The 25,105-nt window shown below is 27.5% G+C and overlaps 1 protein-coding gene across 1 annotated transcript in view; it reads left to right on the forward strand.

Annotated features, from left to right (window-relative positions):
* Positions 1 to 25,105, forward strand: part of LOC136976249 (protein pellino-like) — a 58,305-nt gene that overhangs the window by 26,646 nt on the left and 6,554 nt on the right. Inside the window, exons 2-6 of the mRNA XM_067271471.1 lie at positions 4,572 to 4,748; positions 12,588 to 12,717; positions 18,343 to 18,444; positions 22,590 to 22,784; positions 24,492 to 24,677. Coding sequence (XP_067127572.1) covers positions 4,572 to 4,748; positions 12,588 to 12,717; positions 18,343 to 18,444; positions 22,590 to 22,784; positions 24,492 to 24,677 — 790 coding nt within the window. The remainder of the gene's footprint in view (positions 1 to 4,571; positions 4,749 to 12,587; positions 12,718 to 18,342; positions 18,445 to 22,589; positions 22,785 to 24,491; positions 24,678 to 25,105) is intronic.

Here is a 25,105-nt window from a genome sequence, read left to right on the forward strand (position 1 = left end):
GAAAAAGTGTTTTTAAAAATTTTTAGTTTTAATTAATGAACTCTGTATGATGATAAAAATGACTTTTTGCTATATTAGTTGTCTGACTGAAATTTTTCTTTGGTAGTTGACATTTTTAACTGAATTTCTTACGTTTTTGTGAAAATGTTACCTAATATTTGAAAGTTGACATGTGAATGTGAAAATTCACTTCTTGTATACGTTATGGATATTTTGTTTGATATTTTTCGCAACCTACAAACTTGCCCAAAGATAATTGGTTTTTATTTATTGAAAAATATTTAGTAATTTTTATATTTGCTATTTTTACAAATAATAATAGACACAATAATAATTGTTGTTGTTATTTCGTAATGTTTTAACTGTGTTCATTTATTAAAATTTTATTTATTTTTAATATTCGTTATCGTTTATTTAACTATGTTACAAGTAACTGGACTTTTATAACCAGAAATTAAATTTACAAAATTGTTTAGTACTTTAGCCGTTGTCCTTTTTTTATATAAGTCATAATTGTTATGTTGTATTTCAAATGTTTTTTTTAAGCAGTTCCCAAAATGTCATGGGTTTCTTTCGTGACGAAACTCACGAAAGTTAATGATCAATTAAATTTATGTTTGCCTGGTTTGTTGAATTGTTTTGAAAAATCGATTGGAAGTAACAAACAATATACAGCATAATAGACATTATATGAACTTTTTATAGCGATATTGATAATTAAACAGCAGACATTTGATAAACACAACTGTAGGTCTGAAAGTAAAAATGATCGTATTTTCGGCCGAAAACTGACGTAATTTTAGAATTTATAGGTGAAAAATTCGAAATATGATTTTGAAAACAAGCTATACAAGTACGCTTCAAAGAGAAGTGTATTGCACCATTAATTGAACCATGGAAGAACGAAACGAAGTGGAAACAGTCGTGACAGTTGGTGTAGTTTAATCGGTCTCGAAACATATAAAAAAAGTAGAAATCGTGAATCAGAATGGGTAACAAAAATACATGCTGGAAATGGTTACAACAGACCAATGAACTCTCGACCAGCAGAAAGGATGAATGAATCCTGCAGAGAATTCCAACCTCATTGAAGAAAATGCATTTCTTTAATTAGACCTTTATCGTTAGAACAATAAATTCTATTTTCGTGCTATTTAATGAATAAATACCCCTTCCCAAGCGTTTAATTTCTTTTGTTGTAAATGAGATTTCGAAGCAAATTTAGATTTTAATAGCCGATTTCCAATTAGATAACAAGCACTCTTGTTTAACTACGAGTTAATTTTGATAAATGGAGTAAAAAAGTCGAATTTCCCAGTCATTACGCTCATCCCTCTGTTTTCGAAATTGCTGCTGCTATTGCTTGATGCGAGTAATAAATATTCAAAAAGTGAATTTATCTAGCGAACGTCAGTGTCTAATGAAGGTGAGTCATTGTGAACAGGATGTTCAGTCGTCGAGCGATCAACCCAGACGATTCCTCCACTTGGTACGACTGGACGCTACCATTATCATTGTTGCATTCTAAATACGTAGTACAGTCACTCAACTCTGCTCATAAACGACGCGGTAGACAGATACTGACTCCTTTCGCTTTTTAGCAATCGATTTTTCTGTTATACACGTGATTTCGTTATTCTCTAACACAGTCAGCTGTGTTAGAGAATAACGGTCGATGTTTGCTAGGTTAATAATATTGTAACCGTCTTTTTTTCCCTTCCTTTTGATGTGACAATATTATAAACATTCAATTCTAGCTGTCATGGTATTTTCTTATATATTTGGCATGTTGAGCTGTCCACTTAAAAGAAGAAATTTGTTCTGAAGGAGCATATCAGTTTTTGTCACCTGGCTCTTCTGACTCATCTCTATCATTTCATTTTGTGGCTCCTTTTAAGTTTCTTCTCTATTTATTTATTATAAAAATTAATAATATCCTATTTTTTATACTTAAAAAGTCGACGCAATTTTCTAAATCATCGATCTCGATAAAATAGAAATTTTTGTATTTAAATAAAATTTATGGCTTTTTGGAAAAAAATGGAAGTAATATAAATGGCATAAAATTGCAATATGATATTAAACTTTGTTTTTATTGAAATGATTGCGTATACATGGTAGGTAGATCGTCATGCTATTGATGTATTAAGATAAAATTCCAGTGGCTTGTTTTCTAGCATGTTAATAATACAAAAGACACCATCTCGTCCATAAAATGATTACTGTTTCGTGTTATGTCAACTGAAATAATAGCATAGCAAGTTAAGATGATAGAACATGCATCCTTATTAACAACCATATCTTCCAATCTTTGAATTGACATTGATCAAAGAAAGAAAGAAAAAGAATCAATATGGCGACATCCTGTTCGGAGAAAAAGCAGTTGCGAAAAGATCAGCCATATAAGATAGCCCTACAAATTAACTGATACAATCGATAAACTAATTGTACTATAAGGATGATACATCTAATAAAGAATTTTGTTAAATTTAATTTGCATGAAAATTTAGTAATTTATTTTCTGAGTAAAAATGCTAATCTAAAATTAATAATTGTAGAAAATTTATACTATAAAAATGGTGATAGCTTTAATTTTTGTGTAGTAATTTTTTTTTATTCCTAGAATTTATTTCAAACGTATAAGTTGTTATTTTGTTTTGTGAAATGTATTCTGACCAGTTTCAGCACTTGTTTAATTATAGAAACAAGCTACAAAGCATCCTAATCAGAGTTAGGAAGAAAATCATTTTATCGCTGTTGTGATCAGATAAATGGATAGATCCAGTCATTCTTCTAGTCAGGAAGTGTCACCTAATTATCTCTGTCTCTAGTGAATTTCAGATTACTGTTTCCCGATTGAAGTTTATTCCCCGAATAGATCTTCTCTTTCCTGGATTTCTTTAAGAAACAAAACTAAAAGCGTCATCTGTAAGTCATTTTGCAACATTTTGTAAATATTAAAGGTTGATATGAATCATTTGGGACATTAAGGCGTCAATTACATTCGTACTTTCCCCTTACAAAAGTATATCTGACATGTAAATTTACGTGATGATGCATCAGTCGTTTCGCATAAACTAATAGCTGCGTACTCGCTTAATAAATACATATCACGAATATTTGCCTGAATTTCTATCTCTAAAACCCATCTTTCCTGTTTGTTAAATTTTTATCTACATTTACAAAATTTATTCTTTATATATTTATCATAAATTATATGTATAACGTGTATAGATAGGCCTATATATTCTCAGTTTTCTGGGAATTAATGTATGATTTATAATTCTAAATTTTTAATATTTCCCGTATGTTTCTATATATGGTCATTTTCTCGTAAGGATTTTTCATTCGATAATAAGAACACATCGTGATTCGTGAAGTGTCACGTTTATTCGCATTAATAAAGCTAAAGACAGTCGGAACGTGACCGAGCTGAATAGCTTGGCACGTTTCTACCGAACTGTCGATTGATTATTAAAAGAACAGAATGAAATAAAATTAATTAAATGCTTTTATCAGCACCCGATTTCACTTAAAAGAAGTAGATAGTGTGATTCCATTTTTAAATAGTCACGTGTCATATCCAAAGTGGCATTTTTCACTCATTGAGGAGGATAAGCTTAATGTAGTATTGCCCCCTCGGGCGTGTATAGCGTTGCGTGAAAGAAACGTCCCTGACACGAGTGTCGAATATTGTCACGTCCAACGATTTTCTTATAGCAGATTGGAAGTTAATATCAGATTTCGTTCAACGTTTCCTTTTGGGAAAAAATTTATTAAAGATGAAGCTAAGCTTTAAAAAAATTTAGGAAATCGTAACATGTTTCTCACGTTTAAACATATGTTTTGCTTAATTATTACGAAAAAAAAAGAGCGTAATAATAATATTTATTTATTTAAACGTGTGTATGTGCAGGTGTAAAAATTTATTTTCGTTCATTGTTCTAACATAATTGCCACTTTTCCAGTTGGCGTGTAAAGGTAAACGACTCTCTACGTAATGATTTAATTACTGATCGTGAAATTTGTCATTATTTTAAAGTTTAAAATTATTCTAGCATCGCGTTACAAAGTTCAATAATTCAAGAACTAGTTAATTTTCTCTAATAAGTTTAAATATCGGCGGAAATATGTTTACGATTTAGTTGTAAACGATTTACAGGATCAATTTTCATCTGCTTTGTTTCTAGGAATTGATTCGGTTTGTCCCGAAACGCAGTGGTGACATCATATCCTGCTTCGTTTAATACTAAAATATAGTTTTGATATTTATAATTTCTGTTGCTGTGTCGAATTACCAGTTGTCTAGAATATCATTTATAAATACTAGGGGTTTTTTAATTTTATATTTTAACATTATTTTTATCTGGTGGGGTCCTAGCAGCAGCAGCAGCAGCAACCTACTGACCCGACTGCAGGGGGTGAGGTCGATCAGCTGTGACTGCTATGTTGACACTGCACAAACTGCTTGCTGTGTTAGGAGCTCACACAGATCGATACTGACGTCTTCTCTCTCCGTTTGTCTGTAAATGCTTGAGTTAAGTCTTATTTTCTCATATGATGGTCCTTAGTGCTGAAAGTTCCCATAATCCGAAGTCTATCGGCTGTTCATCATCAGTAGATCGTTCCAGTGGAAGTTCGGGTCCATCCACACCACATCATGAACATAGTGAACACAGCAGGAGTGAAACAGAACTAAATCCTAATAAAGGACAGACTCTGAAATATGGTGAACTCGTTTTATTAGGGTAAGTTTAATCATTATTTTACTTTTGTTGGTTTTAATAAATATATTTACAGAAAAATGCACTTTATTCTGATTTATAAGTATAATGATTGAGTTATTTTTATGCATTTGTGGAATTTATTCCTATCTATAAAAGTTTTTAAGGCTTGCAGTTTTTAATGATTTATTATTGTGATTTTATATAAAGAAAAATAAGTCTTATGAATATATTATGTGTAATTTTTTATTATTAGAGAAATATAATGAAGTTTTGTTGTAGTCAAACTTAAAATTGAATTAAACAATTTCAGTTTGTATTAACTTTAATATATTAGTTGAGCACAAAAAAAACGTCAGAAATTTATTTAGTAATATATAAAATGTATGTAATTTACTTTATTACATTTTAATACAACAACAAATTTGATCAAGATAAAATTCTGAAAAATTATTTTTGATAAGGAATTCTGACATAATCTAGAGATATACAGTATATTATCAAGTAACATAATAATAAATAATGATAAAGATATTTATATTTTCACAATATACTTGTCAATACTAAAATATTATTACTATTATCAAGAACAGTAAAGTAATTAAAGCGATGACATCATTTTGCAACAATTATTTGCTCCATTTATGCTTGAAATTTAAAAATCATGTGATTATCACATTTGATTTAATTAGAGAAGTTGTATATTAACAGGAATAATCAAGTTTTATATATAAATATAGTTTATGATTCATAATTAATAGGGAGAAAAATTTAATTTTCGTAGTAATGTTTAATTTAAAAATAGACAATTTAGAGAAATAAAATTAAAATGTTATTAACCAATAATTGCATTTACAACTTATTTCTATGTACTAGATATAACTAAAAATATGTAGTATATGCATGAATTAATGAGTAGCTTTTATTCCATTAGGAAAATAGTTTACTTTTAAAACAATTCTTAATAATGATTTGCATTTTTATTTAATTTACACTTGTAACATTGTTGTGGAGTTTGTTAAATTTTATTATTGAAATATTTTTAAAAATTTTCCAGTTATTTTTGTTTTTATAAGAAAATGATTATCCATCTAATGTGTTAATAAATAAAATTTAAAAATTTCCATCGTTATTAATGTTTAATTACAAAATTTTTAATTAAACTTTGATGAGAAAAATTTCAGCATTAGTAACCTGTTTTATACTATATCTTTTAATTACAAATAAATTGAAAATATAAATCAGATTAATTAAATATTGTAAAACAATTTTTAAATTATTAATTAAAAAATTCTCTTAAATCTCTTTTTTTAAATTCTTCTACGTGTAGAAGTTTTTTACTAGGTTAATGCTATTTCTTAATCATTCAACTTTACTCTTGTTTTTATTTCTCTATTGTTTTAGCTTATCTTTATTTCTTTCTGGTTTTAATAAGTTAACAAAATGAAATCTAATTGATATAACTTTTAATAATTATCAATTGAAAATTATCATCTTATAAATGTTTAGATCAAGATAAAATTCTAGAAAATTATTTTTGACAAGGACTATATATAACTATGTGAGCCCCTATTTTATACTAAGAATCATATTTCAATATTTTTTTTTTTTTTTTTTTCAAATAACAGAAGTTTTATAGATCCTAAATTTCTTTTTATGCTTTCTCATCCATAACCAGAGAAAAATCAAGGTTGACTAATGGAAGAATAATTTTTTTTTTTTTCTAAATAAAGTATTAATAAATCATGATGTGTTTGACACACAATTGTTTTTCTTTTAAGCATTAAACACAACTATCATTTTATTGAAGAATTTGTGTGAAACTTGGTATCATATTCAAAATTCTATCATTCTCATGATTCTTATATCTCAAAATTTGTTATTCTAATTATTTCTAAATTCTGTCTAACTGATAAGTAATACTAATAATTAATTTTAAAATATAACTTATTAAATAGTTCTTCAATAATCACTACATATATTAATCTAATTATTTTTTTTGTATAATGAATTTGTTTTTATGTGATAAAATCTGTTTTTAAATGGATACAAATTTTTTCTTGAATGAATTGTTCTTATTTTATAGTTTTAGCCATATTTCTAATGTTTTATATTTCATGTATTATCTAATTTTATATTATTCATTATACAATTGTAACTCTTGGCCTAAATATATCATAATTTTTTTTTTTAGTTTGAAGCCATATTCCAAAGTTATTTAAAAAATGTAATAATGATGATATTTTGTTGTCACTTTTTATATTTGTGCTTAAAATTAGTGAAAATAAACAAAGTCTATGCAATGTGTACAGGAATACACCACTTAGTGTTGTATGGATTGCAGAAAATAACCATATTAATTATATTCCCTAAATTGTGTGAATTCATTTAAAAAGGAAAAAAACTATTGCTTTATTTGAAAAGGAGTTTTTCATTTAATAAATTACATATAATAGTGCATAAAAATCCATAAAAAACTAATAATGAGATGATATTAAATCTAAATTTATTTATTTATTTAATCACGGATTTACTCCAGGATGTGAGGATACAAAACAAAGAACAAATCCAAATTTTTATTGTTTTATTTTGTCACTAACTTTTTTATCTTTAACAATGTTCTATTATGGTTTGGGCTCAACTTTCATTATATACATGTAAGGGTATCATATAAGAATTAGGAATTTAAAGTTTCATTTTGATATTCATCCATGAAGCTGTCAGTAGTACTGAATTGTTTTCTAATGCTTATTTTGCATTAATGCTTTATCTTTTATTTTGCTTTAAATTGTTCATTTGAATCATTATTTAAAATTATGCCATAGGAGTCCTTTTAACATATGTATGAAAAAATAAAACTTTGTTCAGTCCCACTGATAACATGGTGTGAGCAGCTGAACTGAATGCTGCTAGCCATTTTGCCAATTCTTCTCAATCTAAAGTGACAACTTTGCTATCAGCAGTATGTCAAAGTAAAAATATAAAAAAAGCTGTACAAGTTTTTAATCATTAAATAGGTGCTTATGTGTAACTATGAATTTCTCTGAACTTTTCTAAAATGATGTGTAACTTTTTATTCAAATAAATATATAAGTTAATAGCACAATTAAAGTGATTTGGATTGACTTTTTATCATTTATTTATGACATTTTTTGTTAAAATATATTTTGAAAATGATTATGTTATGTATAAGAGAATTTATACTGTAAATCAGAGATGGGCAACCTTTTTCTATGTAAGGGCCACATTTAAAACGTTTGAACTTATGCAGGTCCCACGCAAGAGAAAAGAAAGCAAAATTGATTACTAAGTTGTAGAAAATAACATTAAAATCTTTGCTGCATACTTTCTTAAAGTCTGGAGATTGATTATATTTATTAATATTTTGTGTGACATGGACAGCACTAAATTTTTATGTGGGTAACATGCGACCTGGAGTCACAGGTTGCTCACCCCTGCTGTAAATAATGTTTTAATGATTATAATGTGCAATGATTACTACAGTATAATCCATTATTGTGACATCACAGATTAATTGAATCTGCTTGTGCATATTATAAACCATATCATAGTGAATCCCACACTAAATTTGGTATTTCTGTATGCATTTTGTATATTTTTATAATTAATTGATTGTAAATTAATTTGTAATAATATAAACATTGTACATAAAATTAATGGAAAAAAAATGGAAAATCTGAAAAACATTTTATTCAAATGTATCTTAATAAATTTTTTATACTTGGAAATACTGTGGATTATTCATTAATACAAATTGGTTACTGTCAGTTTTGTAAGATCAATACTTCTTATGGCATTTATTCTTTGTAATGAATTTTCAGAATGCATGAAAAATCTTAAGATTATATAGTCAATGAAAAAGACAATATTACAGAAAACTTTTGATAAATTTTTATAAATATCTATCTAAATAATATCTTATTTAAATAAAATAATTGAAATGATTTACTGCCATTCATTACTAATTCAAGACTAGAGTAAACATTGTTTTAAATAAAAATGCATGTTTATGATAATCATTATTTTGATTTTTACATGATTTATTTATTAATAAAGCAAGCATTATATACCAGTAATGATGATTTCATTGAATTGGTAGGTAAGAATTTAGACTAATATCTGTGTAGTAAATCTTCAAATGGAATATAAAGGTTATATTTATTTTTATTTATTATTTTTTTTTTGAAAACATTAGTTAGTTTTTTTTCATAGTTCTTATATAAAATATAGAAATGTTTTCCCCCTCCCTTTAAATTTTGAATTTCCTTTTCAGTTACTTCTAGTATATATGCATACTTCATATAATAATTTTTTTTTAAGTTTCTTGATTTTTATTATTTGTATTTTCAAAGAAATTTGTTTAGAATAATTTATTTATTATTCTGTTATTTAATTTTACTTTTTCTAAAAGATTGAAAGATTGAATCTGTTTTAGTAATGTATTAAGTTTTCTATAATTGATATTTTAAAAAATGTATTTTAATGTATTACATATAAATATAATAAATAAAATACATTTTTTAATAAACTTATTTAAATCTGTACATGGTTAAGTTATAAAAACTAAATTTTTTAAATTTAAAAGAAAAATCTACAGATACAAGTCAAAACAATTTTCTTTAAATACTATAATTTTAGATACTAGTGCAATTATTCCATTTTTCACCTATTAACCAAAACTTTTATATTAAAAATTGTTATGTTATAAATGGAATTTATCATTTTTAATATTTGGGTCTACCCAATTCCAACTTTTTTTTTTACATAATTTTGATTTTTGCCTGAAAATAAAGTTCAATTCTTTTTTTCAGTTTGTTTGATTAATAAACATGTTTCAATAAATTTGTCTTTTTTAAAAAATTATTTTTATTTTAATTCTAAGAAAAAATATTCATACTTCCTTCTCTAGAATAGTGCTATTTTAAAAAAAATTCTTAGAATTTGCATTTAATGCTGCTACATATGCTCGAGTAAATTTTAAGATTTAACTATTTTTACAACCTTTTTTAAACATGCAGCAATAATAGGTGCATCTAGATTAGTTTGCCTACTTAGCTGTTTTCAATGACCCAATGACAGCCTATTTTATATGAAACATGTCATCAGTTTGCTTATTTAGCTGCTTGTCACCTATCCTATCTCACCCGGTCATTCTTTTATTCTGACTTTGTTCTGGAATTAAAGCAATGATAAAACATTTAATTTGAATTGATCTAGTAATAGTCTCTTTAATCCGAAAAATTGATGGTAGACTGCCTCACAGCTTAACTAAGTTTAGTCTACTGTCAATTTTTCGGATTAAAGAGACTATTACTAGATCAACATAGAATACAGCTACCATAGAAAATTTAATTTAATTTGAAGTTTGATGATTTGTTTGTATAATTGCATTTCTTTTAATATCCTAAAAATCTGCACAGATTTCAGTAAGGTTTTCCAATAATTTTGAATAATTGTATGTGTGCGTGAGACAGCATATGTTCTTTCTAGAATGTTCTTGACTCCATTTATTGAAAAAGTTTGTGTAAATAATGTTCCATTCTGAAAATTGAAGGATTAAATGAATTTGATCAAATAAATGTAATTGGCAGATTTTATACTGAAAATTACAAAATGAGAAATCTCAGACAGTTAAACATTTCTCTGCAATGGAAGTTCCACAGCATATATAAGTATGACATCAGGGATAAAGCAAGAAGAACTTGCAGAAAACTTGCTGTAAGTGGTCATGGCTCTCCATCATATTATTATTCAGAATACATTCAGAAGCTAGATTCTAAAGAAATACTTTCTTTCTAAAGAAATACTACCCTGATCAAGTATATATCTTCTGGCCAGACATGGTCACTGCCCATTATACTGACGTATTGTGGAATTTGATATATCTGCAGATCTATTGAGAGATTTTGGTACCAACTGAAGGAAAAATTTTATGAAAATGGTTTGGAAGCTGATGTTGGAGGACTGATCAAGACTGAACTTTGCTACTTCAAAGCTGACATTTCTGGAGATTAAGGGAACAGATTGACTAAAATTTCAATTTCAGTTAGTTGTGATCCTGATTATGTCGATGAAATGTTAAACAACCTTTCTGTACTTAAAAAGACGTTGTTTAAAATGTATTTAATTTTAAAATAAGTTTGATATTTGTGCACATTTTTAGGATATTTGTCCTTACTTTTATTATGCTATTTGGTGTTAAAAGATAGAGGTATTTTGGCATTTAATTGAAAAAAGTCAAATAAAAATGAAATTAAATTTTGTTAATAAGTAAGTTGAAATATTTTGTTTAAGCACATTCTATATTAATTGGTTTATTGTTATTTTTAACATCTGGAACCAATCTTCCATTTTTCCATACAGTATTTTTTTTTGTGTGTGTGTGTGTGGATTTTTCAGACATGTATCTACTATGTAAAAACAGAATTAGTGTATACATATAATTCAAGTTTCATGCACTTAATATCATGCAGAGATTTTTAACAAAATTAAATAATTGAACATTTGTAATGTCATATTATAAAATGAAAAAATCAAAACTTTTTAAAAATGTAAAGTGTGTTTGTTTTAAACACACTTTACATTTGAGTAAGGTGTTTAAAACAATTGTTTTAAACACCTTACTCAAAATTTATTTTTGGAAAAGCTGTTCTCATTATAATAATCTTTTTATGACCTAATATGCAATATATATATATAATGTTTATACCATGCAAAAAAAAAGTAAGAAACAAGCAAGTACTTATTGCAATATTGCCAACATGCCAAGTTGCAATTTTTATGTATTTAACTTTGTTTTCAAGAGACTTTTGAATTGAAATTACTTTATTTCTTGTCCAGATTAGAAGTTTGTATGTAGTTAGTTGAGTCTCTGATCTCTAAGCTTTCCACAACTGGTCTTAATTTTTATCTAGCTAACTCCATTCTCAAGATTAACAAAGGACAGACAGTGAAATGGAAATGTGTAGGTTTGCAATTTGAAAATTGTAGCCTAATAAAATACTATACTGTATATTGAACTTAAACAACTGAATTTAGACTCAAAATTAATAGACTTAAAATTTCTTTATAAATATCAATTACTAAATATTTGCTAATTTTATTTTTGTTATAAATTAGACTATAAACTATAGGAAAACCTATTTCACAAAAGGAAATGGGAGGAGAAGATACACTTAAATTTTTAATTGCATTCTTAGTATATAAAGCAAGAATCTTTGTGTAATCAAAATTCTTAGCAGTTTAATAAAACTTCTATATAAAGTAATATAATAATTTTTATTTTGATGGATTCATCCAGTTTGGTTGATACTGGTATCTAATACTATGATTAACCAAAGTCAAGGCATAGCTACAGAAAATTGTTCATGCTATTGATGTACAATATGTATCCATATTTAACAATTTCCTGACTATGTGGCATATGTTTGATATAGCTGCTCTCTGTAATGTGATGTACTGTATATGCTATTATTAAGCCATAATATTTCTAGGCTGCTTTCTAGTATAAAAGAGAGAACTACAGTCATTACAATAAGTATACTATTCATTATCCTCAGATGTTTATTTTGTGAGTTCTGAATTTTTACGAATTGTTTTTGTATGTTTACTGATGGATTGGATTTATCTATTCTTATTAAATATTTTTTTAAAATAAACATAATACCTATAAGAATATTTTTAATAAATATACAGTATGTAAATTAGAATAAATAAGTATGTTTCTAAGAGAAACATAATATGATTGGATTTAAATTTTCATAAATAATAATGAATTGAATTAAAAATTTTAAACAAGTGTAACCTTGTCAATCAAGCATGTTAATTACTTTTGTTTCTTAGATACAATGGATGTTTACCTCAAGGTGAAAAGGGTAGAAGAAGAAGCAAGTTTGTTCTGTATAGAAGACCTGTTCCAAATGGAGTTAAAAAATCTAGACACTATGTTGTCAAAACTCCTCAATCATCAAAAGTAAATAATTACTTTGTATTACTAAATATTTTTAATGTATATTTGTTAAAATAATTAATAATTTTTATAATTATAGTATTAATATTTAAAAAAAGATTTAATAAATTTTATAAATAATATGTTGATTTTAAATATGTTGATTTGTTGAATTTTCGAGAACCAAACTCCTGATTTCATTAATAACTACATCAATATATCATCTATTTATTTAAATGACTTTATAAATACAAAAATCTTCCAGTAAACTAAAAGTTGACAGCTAATTTTCCAAAAAAATTTAGTTTAAATTTTTTATGCATTTAGAATGTTGGTTTATTTGTATTGAATTTTTCATTTCATTAAAGAAAATATTATAGAAAACTGCAGAAGACTAAAAATGACTAAAATAGAACAAATAAGACTTTTTAATCCAGCAATTAATTATAATTAATTGTTAGATTAAAGGTGGTTGTTTAATATTTTTTAAGATACTAATTTCTTTCGTTCAAGTTAAAATATAACTTTGTCAATGAGGAAATATAATAAAATAACTTGGGTAAAGTATTAATATTCAAATAAATAAATTGAATTTTCATTTTTATATTAAAAGGTAATCCTATTTCAAAGATCAATTATATTTTAATTTAATGAATATTGAAAATATTTTATTGTTTTTGAAAAATACTTCTATATTTAGAAACTAGAATTTTTATTATTTACTTAGTTGAATGCATAGATTAAGCTTCCATTTCAGGAAATAATTTTAATATTTATTTTTTAAAAATAGTAGCTTGTGATATGAAATGTTTTAAGTATTTTATTTCCTTCTAATTCATTATTGTAGATATATTGGTAAGTGTTATAATGACAATATAATACAATAAACAACCTTTTATTTTGTGATATTTGATGATGTACTTTTAGAATATAAATTTACAGGTATTGTATATTGAATACTATGATTCAATAAATTTTGAAAAGTACTGTGAATTTTATCTTATAAAATATGAAATAATTTAAATCTGAACCAGTAGTTATTACTAGTATAGAAGAATAAACAAACTGTATGAGTATCATTTCCTGCAGATATACGATTGTATGTAGTGGAACAACATTATCATGCTTATGTACAGGAAGTCAATGTACTGTTATTAAATGTTTTGATTTTTGTTACTGTATATTGTGATTAAACTATTGATAAACACATTTTCTACATTGCATAAAGACATATTAGGAAACAAATTAAAATAATTATTATTTTTTAGTTTATTTTTTAATTTTGAACTGTCTATTAATGTTTTATTTATCTGAAATTTGAAAATTCTTAGTATTGACATAACAACCCATTCACTCCAGTAAAGAAAGAGGATGTTATGCAATTGCCACATCATATCCATGCATTCTTTAGTTACACAAAACACAAATTATGTAAACTTGAGTCTTGAATGGTTGTATGAACAACTCAATTGGAAATGGTGTCTTATTTCTTTTATTCCATTAAACATAATATTAATCTCAAACTCCTCTAAGAATTGTCTACTTAATTCCAAGATTTCAGGTTTCCCTTTTTGAACTGGACCCCAGGATTACAATCCTAAAAGTAATGACTAGGTTCACTACACCAATATATTATCCAATTAAAGATCAAGATAACCATTATCTATTAGTGTTAAATCATTTTTATTATTTATAACATAATCACAAGAATTTTCAACATTTTATAAATGTCATCTTCAGGTGAAGAAGAGAACAACATTTTCTTGTTTGTCTGAATAGACACTGTTATCTTGTTCTTTAATTGGATTGCAATTAGGGATTGCAATTCAGCAGTGTTTTCAATCCAGCTGGATTTTTGCTGGACCAACATCATTCCAACTGGATCCAGCGCAAATGTATTTTTGGTGCAATAAAGTGTTATCTATCTATTTATCCAGCAATTTATGGTTTTTTTTTAAAGAAATAAAACATTTTTTTAAAAAATACTTAAGAAACTTTTATTATTTAGACTGGTCACTATAAATCAGTAAAACTTCTTACACATTTAGGTAGTAAACTTAACTTTGGTTCGGTTTAACACTTGAGATAGAGATAATTAACTTTAAATGTTTAGTTAGATTATAATTATAATGTAATCTTTAAGTTAAATAATAGCAAAGGTAATTCTACTAATTAATTTATATTAATATATTATAATAATGTAAGGACAGATAATCAGTGGCTAAGTGGCTATCAGTCTTACAAGTTTTTTTATATAGGCTCTACATGTAAGTCTGTAGTTATTTATAACTAATTTAATTATTCGTGTTAGTAAAGTACTGAGTAAGTAATTAGTAGTTAGCTATTATTATCACAATCAAGAATCACATACATTCATATCATCATATATCTAAGATACTCATTAATTAATTAAATTAATGATACTCATTAATTTAATTAACTATTTAACTAACTAGGTAGTCTCAGTTTCTCACTAATTTTCACAATAAAATTGCATAGCCTAGCCCACTAGCCACTTATAGAATAAAAGTTAAAAACTCTTACTTAATAGAATTAGAGTAAAAGTTTTAAAATGTTAATCTTGTCTTGAATAAAGTATTTTAAAGGATTAAATAAAATTAAATCGGTTACTTCTGTTATTTCTTTTACTTTTCTGGACATAGGATCTCAAGAAACAAATGGTATTGATGGTGTTGTCTCCCAACTTACTACTTAATGAACTGCATATATATCCTGCTGTGGAGAAGGCCCTTTCTGCCTCTACATTAGTTGGTTTCAGGATCATCAAATAATCATAAATCGTTCCGTCACATGATTCATTGACACCGCAAATTAGAGTTATGCACCAGGACTAGAGCAGGAGTTACTTATTTTATTTAGCGCCAAGACATTTTATTTATCGAGAGTGCAAAGTCAACTGGCAATTAAGTCAGCAGAGACAAAATGGCGAGAGGTGCGGTGTAGAGAGGGGGTGTAGCCGTGTAGCACGTGTCGCACTGAACAACGTCGCTTTGGCCGCCGAGTGATAGCGCACGTAGCAAAGCAGCAACGGGACAACGTAGACTTTTGCAGCATTATTTAGACAGTTAATTGAGTATTTGCGGATTCGCAGCGCCGGATCCAACAACTGGTGCTGGATCCAGCAGGCCAAAGAATGCACTGGATCAAGCTGGATTGCTGGATGAGGGATCCAGCAATTGCAATCCCTAATTGCAATCCTACTGAACATCTAGCTATAACATATATTATAATTATCTAAAATTCATATTATTTACAAAATATAGTTTCATTGAATATCCCTATCATAAGGGAACTTATAATCCAGACATGGGCAAATGCAGCTCTTTTTGAGTTATATGCGGCTCTTGCTGAAAATGTTAATTTCTGTTTATTATTATTTTTACAGTTTTATTTTTATAATTTTGTGAGAAATATGTTTATTAAAAAGAATTCAATATTTGTTTTATATTATATTTATATTATATAATAAAACCGCATGCCTTACCATACTATCCGCCACGACAATGCAGAACTACAGCTCCCACTGAACTCTTGCTTGCCCACCCCTGTTATAATCAATGATGCTTAACAATGAAATATACAGGGTGATTATAATTAAAGGAGTTGCTATTTAGAACTTTCTGTAGAAAAACTATTGGAAAAATCTCAGTCAAATTTGGCACATGTACTGTCCTGATTATGATTTTAGTTTTCAGGTAAAAATTTTATTTCAAAATGTAATTATTCTAGAAACTGGAGAGAATACCAGAAATAAAATTCATGCCTTAAAATATACTCCAGTAATAAATTTTAATGAAATAGAAATGTTTTTAACTTAAGTTTAAAGATGTTCATCAGTTGAGCATTTGAACATAGAACACATAGAAATTCAAAAAGTTATTCATATTTCGTATTTTGATTATTTTCATTCAAAAATATTCTATTCAAAATACAAAATAGAATAAATTAAAAAATTATTTTTAATTTATATTTTTATGTTTGAATGTTCTTTTTATTTATGTTCATATATGTTCAAATGCTCAACTGATGAATACCTATAAACTTAAATTGAAAATATTTTTTTCATTAAAATTTTTTGCTGAGCACATTTTAAGGCATGAATTTTACTACTTCAAAATTCAGCAAAACTTCTTTTAGGACAAAATTAGGTGCAGCTGTCTTCATAGTATGCATATTAAGTGCATTTTAAAATGAAGTTTTTATATAAAATGAATCAAAAAAACATTCTTGAAGTCTTTGACAGGTGAAGTCATAGTGCTTGCTTTGCCTGATCATGCATCACTTGTTAAACTCTTCTGTCAACGAAACAGCAATGCTAGCTCTGCATGTAAGGAATTTTGGCACTTAAATGGCTCAAAATTTGTTAGGAAATGTACATAATATGCAGAATATGAGAACAGCATTGTTAAATTTTATCCTGAGCAGCTGAGTTTGAAAGTAAAATTTTTTCCAAAAATTAAAACTACATACTACATACTCAGGACAATATGTATGCCAAAGTTTGTTGAGATTTGCCCAATAGTTCTTTTTTCAAAGAGCTCTGAACACATATTCTTTACTTATAATCATTCTATAGAATATGGGAAGGAAAAAATTTAATGTTGTCTTGTAATAGAATTTTTTGTCTATATTTTTCTCCAGTGAAATGATGAAATGATGGCTACAAGAATTCTATTGGAATGATGTAATGCTAAATTGATGAGCAATTGATGCACTTTCCAAAAGAAAAAAAAACAGTTAAAATTTTAGAAACATACCATTCTTTCTAATTGCTGTGCACAGTGACACTATATACCATTTATTTTACACACTGGTAGACAGATTCAACTGTAGGTAAAAAATTTTATCTCAAACCTCTTTATCATGAAATTTATTTTTTCTTCTGCATTTTCAATCTAAATTCAATATATTTTCCATGTTTATCTCAAATAATTTTCTACCAAAATCTCTATCTCAAATTAGGGGCTGAAATATCAATTACAAGTTTAAAGCTTGGCAACATTTTGATAGCATAAATAGTAGTTGAGAAGTATCTGTTGCATTAAAGTACATAATTGCAATCAATGCTGTTTTTCTCTGATTAGCTATGAGTTTTGTTTGGTTTATTTGTTTACAGCAACATGATCTGCCAAGGAGGTGCCTTCTGAGAGGACTTTCTGTGGGAAACTGGCCCTTATTTACATGTAACAAACATGAAGAAAGCCCAGAAAACCCTATGTGGCCAACCCTTTGGCCAATGACCTGTGTTCCATTTGGCTACTGGTAGGCCAAGGCTAAAAGTTTGGCTTGCATCTTATTGGTTGAAGAAAGTTAGGCATTAGAAACTATTGACAAACTATTTATGTTAAGATATGTCAAAAATGTTTTATTTATATCTAATATAGGTATGATCTGTACTTGCTATTGTATTAATAAAATACCATACTTTCAATCAAACCTATTACTGTTTACTGTGTAAGAACCTCTATATCTCAATCTGTCCATCTCAAATTTTTTTTTCCTGTTCCTGTGAGATTTGAAATAGTTAGGTTCAACTATATATATTTCATTATTATTTATAAATAAATTTTTAATATATAATGCTATATTATAAAATATTTTAATTTTATAAATGTTTTTCTTGTATAGGCTATATTAGACAGTAAACAGCATTCTATATCTTACACCTTATCAAGAAACCAAGCTGTTATTGTAGAATATATGCCAGATGAAGAAACTGATATGTTTCAGGTATTTTGAATTGTATAAAAGAAGTATTTTATAAATAGTTGAATAATGATTTGTAAGTATTACAGTTAAATGAAATTCAGTGTTCAGCACTACTGCCAATCTCTTAAGAAATTGTCATATCAAGATACCCAAGACAAGTTGGGCAATGTATGTCCTCGGGTATTTTTGTAAGGTTGTCAACCCAGTGGAGATAGGGAATCAGTTAATCCTGCTTCAGGATGAACCTAAGGGAAGTTTGCATGTGGGCTGTAGCAGGGGAGGCAAATAATGACAAGTCTTTTCCAAAAGAAAGCTGTTTATTTGGTAACATTTATGCTTACATCAATAATTGGCAGTTCCAATTCTCTATATTCCTTCGGGATGGTGAGAACTTCGACTTCAGTCGTAGCCCCAGGGTGGACAAGATGGGATCAATGGATGATGTGGATGATTGCAGAGACGCTGTGGCATCGTAAGTGTCGGTAGCGACACAACACAATGTAGAGAGCATGACTTTGAGCTTAATCTAAAGCAAAGGTGGGCAACCTTTTTTATAACATGGGCCAGAATAAATTTTGTTTCTTCTGCGGGCCGTAGTAGTTAATTGACGCCTTCTCGTGACCTGTAATTTTTGTCTGCAAATATGAAATAAATGAAAAAAGAAGTTAATTACTACATTTATTTCTCTTATCGTTTTCAAAAATTACAAAGAATTGGAAAAATAACTATTAATTAGTTAGTTATTTTTCCAATTTAATAATCTATTAAAGTTCTCACAGACTGGATAGAAACGTTTCGCGGGCTGGGGGTTGCCCCCTGTTGATCTAGAGGACTGTTCTTTGACCTTGAATTTCCGATTTTTATAGTTTTTCTCCCACTATACATATTTCCAATTGGCCCCCTCGTTCCATTCCTCACTTCCTGATTGGTCTCTCCTTTGTTTCCAGGTGAAAACCGAGATCAACTCGGTTCACGGGAAAAGTTTGATTTGAGGTGTATATTCGACATATTTTTGTCAACTATGCTTGGAGATTGTTGATAAAACCATAAGACTTGTGCTCATAATTTAGCCCATTGTTTGTGATTTCTGTCATCTTGGAACTTTAATGATCATATATGATGTTTTTCTATCCATCAAATCTTTCCCCTTTTCTGAAATTGTTTTCGTAGATTGACTATTTACTCATATAAGCGCTTGAATACTACCTTTCAGTTTGACATTGACAGATCATTTAACATGTGTTGATCGTCCCGAGACTCATTGTTTATATTTTGTGCCACATTTAGACTAAGGTTTCTCTCTCTCTCTCTCTCTCTCTCATAAATTATAATTTATTGTTATAATTTAAACACAAGAATTCTACGATTTCAGACCTTGTCTTGGACCTCACATTTTATACCCAGATGCTTGTAGTGTTTTCTTCTGACTTTTCAAAAAATTTCCATTAATTTACATTTTTTGTCCTACAGTTAAAACAAAGATGGACAGTTGACAATAAGAATATTAAAATCAATTAACTATTATAGTACAGTAGAATCTCTATTATTCGGACTAATTGAGGATGAAGGTAGTCAGGATAAGGAAAAATCCGGATAATAGAGGTCCGGATAATGGAGGTTCTACTGTATAATAAAATTAATGAAATGTTAATTTAATGTGTAATGTGTGTATAAATTTTTTGAAGGAAACTTATATGTACTGTATGAAAGTGTGAGAACTGATGGGGTCGAGTGCTAAGCTCGGGCCCTTCTTACTAGCTTTGCGTCAGGGGATGGCCTATGTTGTAAGTGAGTGGGAGGGTTAGCGAGGTCGTGATAAGGTGTTGGCCATACTCATGGATGACATGTATTTAAATATAAGAATAGCATGTTTAATAAACACAAAAATTTATACAAAAAGAATATAAAATGAAGAATACGAAACAGATTTGAGAATTATCCTGTATTAGCTCAACAGTTAAGATCATGGCATTATCCGTAGTGCCATCGCCTTCTCAGGGTCCTAATTTCTCTTTAAATAGTTAATCTTACTCTAACTTATAAGATATTTGAACAGAGAGAGAGAGAGAGTTTCTATCTACTCTTAAGTAAATACCTCTTAGCTTGCGGCGATCAAGTCCCGAACAGTTCTTCAGTAGGAGAGTTGAGCAGAAGTCCAAATAGCATTACCCATCTGGAGGCTTCTTTTGGATGATCGCCCAAGGCATGGGTGCAACCCCTTTTTATCTTGTTTTGCAGGACAACTATCAGGGGGCATTCTGATGCAATGTGGTCTACATTTGATCTGGGTTCGGGTGTTGTTTATGTTAATTGTCAGAAATTGAACGTCTTGACAAATTTATTAATTCTTTTCTATTCAGTATTGTTACTCATTACCTCAAAATTAATAACAGCTGTCAAACAAACAGAATTAATTGCTGGGGTTGACTAAGGTCAGAGTTTGTATTGCAATCTTAGTAATAATTGTTTAAATCTGAGGGATATTTGATTTGTTCTGTCTATGGTGAAATTGTGAGAAATAGGAGGTGTATTGGTTTTTCCCTCTTTGTCGTCCTTTCACAGGGGTATTAGAATCGGATTGGAATATTACTTTAATTAATTAAATTAAATGATTAACTTAATTGTCCCCCTCTTCAGATTCTCACAAAAGCAAATTTCTTTAAAAAAAAAATTAACTTAAAACTTGTGTATTTTTTACATTTCTATCAAAGAACCATTTACTATTTTTTTTCATTGTTAGATTTTTGTATCTTTGTAATTTATTATCCAGAATACAAAGATAATGCTTAAAAGACTTCTTTAAAATCAATCTTAACAGTGCAAAAAATTGTGGAATACTGTGGATACAGCGGAGAAAAGTTTTTTACTGTCTTTTACTTTTCTCATGCACACAGAACAGAAGTAAGTCATAAGTAATATGCACCCTAAATTAATTTAATGTTGTTTTTATTTTCCATTCTCATGAAATACGAATTGATCTGTGTTTTATTTGCTACAAAACAAAAAGTTCTCCCTACATTATATTTTTATGACATTGATTTTTCAGAATGAAACCATAGAATAGATAGAAGAATTAAAACTTTCCATTAATAAGTTTATTTTTTTAATGCTTCACTGGTTAATATTTTATAAATAAAAATGCATACATTGAAATAAATGACTTTATCTATTAAAAATTTAATCTCATATATTTTTTCCTTCATATTTATAAATTTATGAATAAAAATAATTTTATCATTTAAATAGTAAATTATTAATTATTAAGTTTCGTCGTTAGATAATCTTTTAGTCGATTCAAGAAGACGTAGTCTGTTCAAAAAATAATTTTTGGGTCCACCATTTATTTCTTAACTGTGTTCTAGAACACCCTTTGACGACCGGACCTTTCCTTTGAGGCTGCTAGGCCGCTGGGTTAAAATAGTTCCTTTAAAAAACACAATAAAACATCCAAATTAAAACAAACAAGGGGATGCTGTGTAATCAACGCCAATTTCTGAATTTTTACTTTTGTTTTAATTTGGATGTTTTATTGTGTTTTTTAAAGGAACTATTTTAACCCGGCGGCCTAGCAGCCTCAAAGGAAAGGTCCGGTCGTCAAAGGGTGTTCTAGAACACAGTTAAGAAATAAATGGTGGACCCAAAAATTATTTTTTGAACAGACTACGTCTTCTAGTAAATTATTATTATTTAAAATTTTTCTTTGATATAAGTTCCATTTGATTGTTTTGAATTATTGTCTATTATATATGTAGTATTTTTTTTAATTGAAGTGTAGGTTGATATTAAATCATAAAATTATAAGTTTATTTAAATTTATTTTTAATTTTATTGTAAAAAGGCCCATTGTGTAAAATGATATTTTTATCAAAATTGTAACTTTTGTTTCATCTGAATTTTTTTTTTAGTTTTGGCAACCACATCTTTCAGCTTTCCTTTAGATATTTGTTATCTTTCTGTAAAGAGGTCAGACTTTTGAAGTAATTCCTTACAAGAGTGCACAATGGGTCTTTTAAGTTGAAATGCTTCTGACTTGCCCTCACACACATAATTTACAATCTACTATATTATTTCTATATTAAATTTTGTAGTAGTAGTAGTAAGAGTTAATAAAGTAAATATAATTTTAAAATATCTTTATTTTGAAAGCTTATTTGATATTCTTCTAGATTGGCCGTTCTTCTGAAAGTCCAATTGATTTTGTTGTTATGGACACTATAGCTGGTGATAAAATGGGTGAAAGGAAAGTTACACAGAGTACTATATCACGGTTTTCATGTCGTATACTTATAGAAAGAAACAATAATCACATAGCAAGGATATATGCAGCAGGATTTGACTCTTCATGTAATATATTTCTTGGAGTAAGTATTTGAAGAAGTAAATGTTATTGAAGAGTGATGGAAAAGATAATAATAATAATAATAATAATAATAATGTTTTTTGAATATAAAACTAGTTCTTAGGTTTAAATAAAGCATTTTATTATTTCTCTTCAAAAATAATAATATATAAATTTAAATGTGTTTATAATCAAATCTTGTTTTAAAAATGTATGAGATAAAAAAACAAATATCTAGATACAATGATAAGATCACATAGCTATTATGATTATATATCTATATCATTATATATATATGAGATATAAAATCAAATCATATATAAATATCTATATATGATTTTATCATATATAGATATTTATTTTTAAAAAATTTAAGAATAAATAGACAATTACAAATCCTGTAAAATAGAAGAAACTCCCAAAAAATATTAAGAGCCTTTTCCTAATGTGGTCTTTTAAAATACCTCACATGATCTCCTTTAATATGTTCCTAATCAGATATCTCAGAAACATCAAAGTCACACAGTGGAATTGACCTTTATTTTGAGGCATATTAGTTGAACATATTAAGGTAAAGACCTTAATATGTTCAACTAATGCAGAATGGATTGCTATCATTAAAATAAATCTTGGCATTATAAAATAAAATATGCAAATACAAATTTTTCTATTTACTGTATCAATAAAATTAATATACAAAATAATATATAGGAACATTTAAAATGTATAAAACTGTGAATTATAATTTTGAACAAAACAGTTAAAACATGATACAGTAAAGATTACAATGATGATGATTTAGAAATATCTGGGGATGCTGTGTAATCAACTTTAAAATATACAGCAAAACACATCAACAACCAAAGATTGAAATGTGCAATTTTCAGATTAACTTCAATAAATGTAAATATTTAGTAAATCATCAGTGAAAAATATGTTGTAGCAAGATTGATTGTATTATGTTGTAAATGTGTCCTCAGTTATGAGTTGTATAGCTTAAACTAATAAACTAAACTGAAACTAATTTGGAAATATGAGCATTAAGTATTGTTGGTTGTTCAATTAAGTTTGATGTTCATACAGTCTCTTACTACTTTAACCTTCTTTAGAATTTTAAAAGTTGAAAACCATTCAACTTTTTGTAATCTTAATTTTTTCTAAAATAATAATAAAAAACATTCAGTATTGTTATATGAAGATACAAAAATGCTAGTTTAACAAGTACTTCTGCCATATTTTTTCCAATATCTGTGTTTTAAAAAGAGAGGAACTGGAGTAAAGCAAGATCTGAATCTAAATTATACTTTTAGAACAGTACTTTGTATAATTCTAGTGATGCATAGATATTATTTTAATTTTTATAAATTTAAGTCATTACTTTTATTAATGTTAGTCTATTGTGACTATAATTTATTAACAGTTTATTATCCAGAAGTTAAATCAGTATAATGAGTCCTGTTAATAGATTATAGTCACAAAAGACTAACATTAATAAAATAGTATTTAAAAAACTAGAAGCATTAATTAAATTACTATTATTTAATATTTACTTAATGTTGAAATTAATTTCCATTCATTTCTTTTCTATTAGTAATAAAACTGGCTCTCTTGTTCACTGTTCAGTATTTCAGTTTAGTAGGTTTAATTAGGAGCAAGCATTCAAAATTGAAATTTATTTTGAAGCTCTCTTACCTGTTTAAATTTATCAGGCACATTGAATTTTCTTTAGGAAAAGGCTACAAAGTGGCAACAAAGTGGCGAAATTGATGGTTTAACTACAAATGGTGTTTTAATAATGCATCCTAGAGGTCCTTTCTCTGCTGGGACAGAAGCTGGAATTTGGAGAGAGATATCAGTTGGAGGTGGTGTCTATTACTTAAGAATAACCAGATCTGCTGCTCAGAAAGGTGTAAAAGTAAGTTGGTTTTTGTTTTATTTATTCATGTTTAATAAAGTATTTTAATGTAAAGGAGTTAACACCAAAAGTCTATTATAATGGAGCAATCTAAAGTGAGAATATATATTATACACAATCATTTTGCTTTTTATATCAGTTTTATACATTTTAATCATGAGCACTATTTTGGAAATTGTGCTTAATAATTCATTTTACCAATTATTGGATTAATTTAATTATATATATTGTAATCTTTTTAGGACAGAGTAATATTAATTTACAGCAATTGTACATTATCAGCAGCAGTTTGCAAGAATCTTTCAAAATATATTGCTCTTCTCACTCCTCATAAAGTGCATCAAAAATGCTCTATATGCTTTATTTTTAATTATTACATGTTTTAACCATTTATTGTAATAATGCATCAAAGTGCTAAATACTTATAT

Source organism: Centruroides vittatus, unplaced genomic scaffold (genome assembly GCF_030686945.1).
Source record: "Centruroides vittatus isolate TY-2023 unplaced genomic scaffold, ASM3068694v2 contig_4, whole genome shotgun sequence".
NCBI classification, from domain to species: domain Eukaryota; kingdom Metazoa; phylum Arthropoda; class Arachnida; order Scorpiones; family Buthidae; genus Centruroides; species Centruroides vittatus.